General features: G+C 25.9%; 1 protein-coding gene across 2 annotated transcripts in view; it reads left to right on the forward strand.

Moving 5' to 3' along the window:
- The window catches only part of LOC123291816, a 43296-nt gene extending 42379 nt beyond the window's left edge, over positions 1-917 (forward strand). For both annotated transcript variants that reach the window (XM_044872236.1, XM_044872237.1), the window contains one exon: positions 793-917. In XM_044872236.1, coding sequence (XP_044728171.1) covers positions 793-917 — 125 coding nt within the window. The remainder of the gene's footprint in view (positions 1-792) is intronic.
- The last annotated feature ends 6806 nt before the right edge of the window (positions 918-7723 follow it).

The following is a 7723-nucleotide window of genomic DNA, read 5'->3' on the forward strand; positions in this document are numbered from 1 at the left end:
GCATTAAATACAAATTAAAATTTGTAATATAAAGACTTTGTCACGCTCGATTGAAATTAACTCTTTTCCGGATTTGAATTATATAATGAAGGAACTTGTAACTTAAATATAAAAAAATGTCTGAAAATTTTTTTTAATTGTCAAATCGTCAACAATTTTTTTTGGACGATCTTAAAATTGGCATAACTCGGTCAATTTTGAATCTAGAAAGTCGAATAAAAATCGATAATGTGCATAAATACTTCAGATACAGGTTTTATTTGAATTTTTTTTTATTTGTTGCATAGTTTTAAACGCGGTTAAAGTTGAAATTCGTAGTTCTTATAAATGGACCAAACTAATACTCTACACTAATAAGTCTAATCTATGGAATATTTTTAGCCAACATAATCTGTTTTGGGTCCAGGGATTGAATACGCATCAAATTTAACGCAAAAATATATACTAGTAATTTACTAGTAAGTTTTTAAAAAAAATATTTTCAGATTATGCTTTCACAGGAATTAACGCATGAAACTTTAAAATACTAGATAATAATTCATATGAAAAAAGGGATCTTTAGCCCCAAATATCTCGAAAACAGTACTCTTCAAACATTGGACACACTGACACTTTTGATTGCCAAATTAACAATTACCTAACTATATTACCTGTACGTCATTTCTCATAAGGATTCTGCGACCTTTTCTTTAAAATGTACTTCTCTGCTAAGAAAAATTGAATGAAATTCCTTGGCCGCTCTAGATTTTAACTATTTTTAACGGATACGTTAACGGTAATTATATTTTTCAGCTTCTGGTTTACAATTATTTATTGCGAAAGATGGAACCGCAGCATTAGGAAGTCATGAAGTTAAATCACAAATGTCCTCTGGTGTACAAGTATTTAAACAAGTTGTTATTGAAGAAAAAAGGTAACGCCCTTTTTAAATTCAATAATTATCATAAATAAATTAATATTAAAATGTTATATTAATAGTTACTAATTAATTGTTCATTATTAATTTTAAGTATAAATAATTGAAAAATTATTATTTATAATTATTTTATACATAAATAAAAATATACAAATTTTACTAGGTATTTTCAATGTAATTCATTTAATTACCAATTATTATTTAATCGATAATTATGTTCGCCCCAATAAACGAAACAACATAACTTTAGATACTAAAGGTTTTCTTTGTTAGATGTACTGCAAAAACTTATACGTTAAATTGAATATTAAGATATCAGGTATAGTTAAAATAAGATCTAGATGTTTCAAAATAATTAAAATCCATTCCATTTTTAAATCAATTTTTGCCTTACACATACTTAATCGTACAATCGTAATTATTCCCCTAGGAGATTAATTATTACTCGTCGCAGATCTTATGGCTCTTGGATGGATGATTTTGTTTACTTTCTTTTTATATATTTTGAGTCTTTTTATGGATAAGTATATCCTATTTTAGTAAACAACTGTCAGGATCAATGACTTTATTGACTTAAACAAGACCACTTGTTTTTCAATTCCTATGTTTTTTATTTCTAGTCCTAAATTCATAATAAAAATTTAGCAAATCAATAGACTTTCTAAAAATTCGATGTATCGTTCTAAAACGTCGAAGCTTACATTAACTAAAAAGGGGTCCAAACTAAAATTTTTGTTTCGAAGAAGTAATTACAATTAGTAAATTCATTCTGAGCTGTATTCGGCGGCGTCTTCAAATTCAAAAACATAGAAATAACCACATGCGCATATGCTATTCAATCAAAATTTTGGAAGTAAGATATACGCCTGATTAAGTAAGGTATATTCGCCCTCCAAAATAACGAATTTCTTTATTGTCTATCGAACATATTTAACACAATAATTGATTTAATCAATGGAGCGGATTTGAATATTTGAAGATGTTTGTTCTTGGTTCAGTAGAAGACTCTGGAAGTAAAGTTCTAGAATATGTAGAGAGTATTATTAATTATATTTGGATTTTTTTTTTCTTTATTTATAGAAAATTTCAGTTAATCGATTAAAAAAACCTTTAGTTTAAAAATTGAGATATTTTAAATTATCGAGTTTTAAATATAACAATTTTTAAGTTTATGTATGGCGTTAATATTTATTCCGTATCATGTGATAAAATTCATAAAATTATTTAAATTAAAAAAAAATTTTATGTAACAATCTTTTAAGGAACAAGTTAAGTACAATATTTGTCAATGGATATTTTTATTTAAGCAATATTTACTTGGACGAATGTCTACTAGAAACATAACTCAATAGATTTGTAAATAAATTATAATAATGTTTCAAATGTATTAGTTTATGTAATGAAACACCAATTTAATGGTTTTATTTGAAATTTCAATTATTTAATTCATGCAAAAATATCATCAGCCATTTTACTCTTTGCTTGCGATAGTTAGCACGTATTCGTAAAAAATAATTGTTTGTGAAACTCTTACGCATTGTTTATTACTCCCTTCAGTAATAAAAGCACTCACTTTTTCAATAAGTCCGCACGACCAATCAAACACCTAAATACGTCCTTCATACCTTGATAAAAAAATTTCAATTTTACCCGCTGTGTCATTAATTTCGAAAATATAACTTGACATCAAGTGTTAAAATTCAAAATCTTCTTACTTATTTTTTAAAATTCTACTTTTAAATCTTCTACACTAGCCGTGGTTGGGTATTACCTATGGTAATTAGGCAAAAATGGTTTTCAATACATTAAATGCAAAAAAAAATTGCATTTTATTAAAATCAAGTGCGCATACATCCTTATTTAGTCGGGCACATCCCAAAGTTAAATATGCCTACTTTTGAAATCATTTATTTATTTAAATAATCGGACAACCTCCTTAAAATTTTCAGAATTGATTTAGATTTAGTCCAACTTCATATAAAAAAATCAAGCTTTTTATTTAAAATTGCCTCGGTGCTCGTACATCCTTAAACGAAAAAATATTATAAGTTAGTATTAACATTTTGAAACATTTTCAATATTCCTTTCACTGCTCCACACAGTGAATTGTATTCGAAATTGTTTTATCTTAATTGACATTCGTCTTGAAGATACTACCTGAGAACTTAATCCCCTAAAGCGTATTCTCTCTCAAGACAGTGTTTTGTGTAAAACACTCATAAAAGAATTTATATGAACATATCCGAGTTTTATAATCGCAATTAAAGATTACAAAATGCAATTGTTGGCAACTTAGAAGAAATTTTAAATAATTTATATAATTTTTTTTTTCAAACATATCAGCTTTTGAATGTATTGATAGGAGTATACAATTTTTTTCGGTAATTAATTTCAATATGACTTTTATTGTACTTGCAGCTCTATGTTTTTTGTATATATTTAAATTTTGTGATAACTAACTAAGATGTACAGATTTGTATTAAGTGTTCAAGTAAAAAGAAATTAAAAAAAATAAAATAAATTATAGTAATAATTTTTTGAGTATTGTGATATTGATTATTTTTGAAAATATATATAAAAATATATTTGGCTTCGATTTAAGGATCCTACATTTTATTTTTATAAGAATGATTTATATACATGAAAATAAAAAATTATTTTATAAAAAAAAAACACAAAAAATGGTATTTTGACAACCACAAATTTTAATTTTGGGTACAAAATTTTAATGAAAATTTTCCCTCAGCTTTAAAAAAAATGTTTGTCAAATGAATCGTTTGTAACTGCAGTGTAGAGTAAAATAATGGTATAAAATAGAATAGGATTATACCAAGATTTTGGCAATACCACGTTTAAAATCCACCTCTTCCTAGACAATTGTTACTAATTTTCTGAAATTTCTAGATCTTATTACGATAACAAACGATTCATCATTATACAAACGATAGACGTCAAAAAAATTATTTAAAATTCAATTTTTAAATGAAAAAATAATTTGATTACTGGATTGTCAGTAATTTAATTTCCTTTCCTTTTTTTTATAGTAGTGACCCAAAAAATTTAGACAAAATAATAACACAATTTCCAAAAAAAGGAAATTCAGACAAGTTGGCTTTCAGTGGTCACTTTTATTTTAATGATCTGAGAGATTCATTAATAAATTCGAATTTTGTGTTTTCTCGTTTGTAAGCGATGAAAGAAGATAAAATTTGATTATTTACGATGAATGTCTCGAAACTTATGGTGCAAATTTTGAAATCTTGACAAGATAATGCTTAAGATATCAAAATAAAAATCTCCACAAAAATGCAACTTATTTGAATTTTTGAAGTTAAAATCTAATTTTCTTGGGCCAAAGCTAGATTGGTAAAAATATTTTAGAATTGAGCAATTAGAAATTAGATTTACAAAATAAGTTTGAAATTAATTTATGTGCTACATCTTAAATGAGCAATAAAACTCAGTGAATTAAAATAACTAAGAATCCAATCATTAGTCTGGAGACTCAAACTAATTTGCTATTATATTAATTGCTCAAAAATAATTTTTCCAAAATTAATTTTTTATTAAATTCTCAGGTGTTTGCTATTAAAATAACTTCCCATTTTTGAACCACTCCCAGTTTAGAATTCGGAAAAATATCAAGATTTTAGCGAATATATACAACGTTCATTACAATAATAAAATGTACATAGAATTCAGAAAAATCGTAAAAATAACAGTAGAAAAAATTATAGAGATATATTATTTTCCAAAAGAATATACATATATAGACGATGAAATTAATTGTAAAAAATTATTTAAGTTAGAAATTTTTTTATACCACGGAATTGAGCGAATTTTACAATTTTACAAATAAACTAGAAACGTATATTTTTACACTCACTATTGTTCAGTCATCACGAATGATTTTGAAAAATGTTCTTCCTGTTTAATCAATTACTAGTGCAACAAAAATGAAATTGTATTATAAATTCAAAACAACTAGTAGCTTTTAATAATCGAGTTATCTCGGACTAGTTGGTTGCTGTGTAATTTTGGGTGTTTTAATAACTCTCGCAGTTAGCGAGTGTCAAATTGGAGCCAAGCCGTCTAACATGCAAAGATAATTAAAGTTTCAAAAAAACAGCATTTAGTTTTAATTAGACACACGCTCAAAGATCATGAGAGACATTTTTCGCAAAAAGAGATTCAGTCGCATTTTGGCATAGCAGCAACTGTTTGTGTAAATTAGCGCTTTAAAGCATCGATACTTCACCTATTTGCTCTTCTGCATGATCTTGAAGCATAAGTAATATATGCGTTTTTAAAATAAGTGATTTCCGAATCTCAATCTGTCTTTAATCCCCCCACCTTGGGTTAAGGGAATCTCCGTACGACACTACTCGAATGTACTAGAATAACCGTAACCGTCGTATGCAGGAGAAGGGGGTAATTCGATATTTTTACAATCACTGGGCCTGAGAAGTTTACGTCAGCAATTTAAGGTTAAATTACTATTTATTTACTTTTCCATGTAAATTTATTTATGTAAACAAATATGCAGTATTTAATTTAATGTAATTTTTTCCTAATTTTTAATAAACTCAAAACTTTCAAAATTATTGTTGTAAATATATACGATTCTATTAATTTAATTCGATAATACCAAACCAATGAATTATGTATTAAAAAGTGCTCTATTTAAGATGAAATAAATATCAATTTAAAATGACAATACCAAAAAGGTTTTTTACGAAAAATATTTTTATTTTAAAATATTTATAAAATATGTAATTATAAGTTTATTTTACTTCAAATTCGTTTAATATCGTTCATATTTACGTCATTTGATCATCTCGGTTCCAACAAAAAAGATATATATGGTATATGGAACTAAAAAGAATAATGATCAGATCTATATCTATTTATATAGTACCAAAAGAAAACGACTACCATTTGATGTAGTAAATATATATGTATGTATCCTATATATCCTAGCTCAAAAAAGAGGAAATAAGTGTTCATTATATAGCATAAAAAATTGTTAAGTTTATGGAGGAAAAATTCTCTACAAACATATAGGATCATCTGTAGTTATAATATATTAGGAACTGCTATTGATGACGAGTTAATATCAGAGAGTTTATGAGTTATTGTCATCAATGGATGTATTGGAGAAGATGGAGTCAAACGAACATTTTTGAAAATTTTTTAGCAGTTCTATTTATTTTTTATAGTAAAACAATTTTTGTGAAGTGAAATTTCTTTAGTAAATCGTATGGTAATAAGGAAGTATGTTCATATTTCTACAACAACCAAGTAAACGATTATGTAAATACTCTAACCTCAGGATATTTTCTATTTGATGAGATTTATGCTTTCGTTCATGTGCAACGATTTACTTGCATAAGCGTGTAGACCTAGCTCAAGGAAAGTGCAGAGTCCTTTTTAAAAAAAACGCATCTCGATATTTTTAGTAGATTTAGAGATTACCTCTTTGCATACAAAGTTTCTCTCTGTATATTAATATAGACCATAGAATTGGTAGATATTACTATTATACATAGTGTACCTATGCCATTGTAACGTCGTGCTGCTGTAATATTTAAGTTCTTTGAATGTATACCTTTTTATTTTATGAAAAAAATTGAATAAGATAATTGTTATCATCCTTGGTGCTTTGATGTAATTTTGACATTCGAGGTAGCTTTATTCTATAGAACGTGACTTTGGAAAATGATTCTTCTTTTCATTTTCTTTCAATTCCAACACAACTTGGAAAGCATCATTATTTGTTCAAATTTCATTTACAATTCGAGTTACTAAAGAAGTTTCATTTCTATCGTGTGATATTATAAATTTTACGACATATTCATTACACACTGCGTTTTAATACTTTGTTTGCGCTGGAAATGACATCTGTGTTGGATAACAGAGGTAATTTTGAGTAGTAAGTTAATCCCGCTAAGCCACTGTGTGTAATGTTTTTAATTTGCATCACAAGTATTTTGACTTTTCGTGTATGTATTTGTTGATTAACGATTATGTATCAGTATATACCTATATCATAATTGAAATGATATTTTTTAGAATAAAAAAATATCAATGAAACCAAGTGTATAATTTTGTATGGTATCAAATTAATTTATTTTAATACCATGTTTTATTCTATATATTTATTATACAGATTGATGATTGTAAAGGCAATAAAGTACTGCTGTAATATAATTAATTTCTTTTACTCTTTTATTTTCCTTAAAAGGCATTAAATCCATTGAAATCTAAATTTTTTTTATTATTTAGATATTATGGGTACTTTTAGAAAAATTCGACAAGAATTTTGTAAGAGTATTGAGGTAAGTATATTGCATTAGAAATAAATTTTATAAGTTTTCACCACTTTTTAAAGAGTGGTAGATTTTTATTAAATAAACACATATGTTAAAGGAAAATTTTTTCTTGCGTTTGGGTTTTCTGAAAATGCGAGTGAAGATTATAGTTGTTTCTTTCAATAACCTAAAGGAATAATTTTTACATTCAAAACTGTTTTTGATTTTTCATTAAAAAAATAGTTAGTTAGTAGTATTCATAAGAAAGTATATATTGTGTTTTATAAAGGAGTGTTGTAAAATTAACGTGAGAAGTTCGAATCCACGTTAATCTGGGACACCGTTTATTATTATTATATAAAAGTGGTCGAATTTATTTATTTTGTATAAAAACTTTAATAAGAAAAGAAAAATCTCTGTTAATTTGTTTTATGAAAATATACAATATGCTTTTTCATGAAAACTTAAAACATTTTTTTTCTTTTTTGTTATGAAT

Source organism: Chrysoperla carnea, chromosome 2, assembly GCF_905475395.1.
Source record: "Chrysoperla carnea chromosome 2, inChrCarn1.1, whole genome shotgun sequence".
NCBI lineage: Eukaryota > Metazoa > Arthropoda > Insecta > Neuroptera > Chrysopidae > Chrysoperla > Chrysoperla carnea.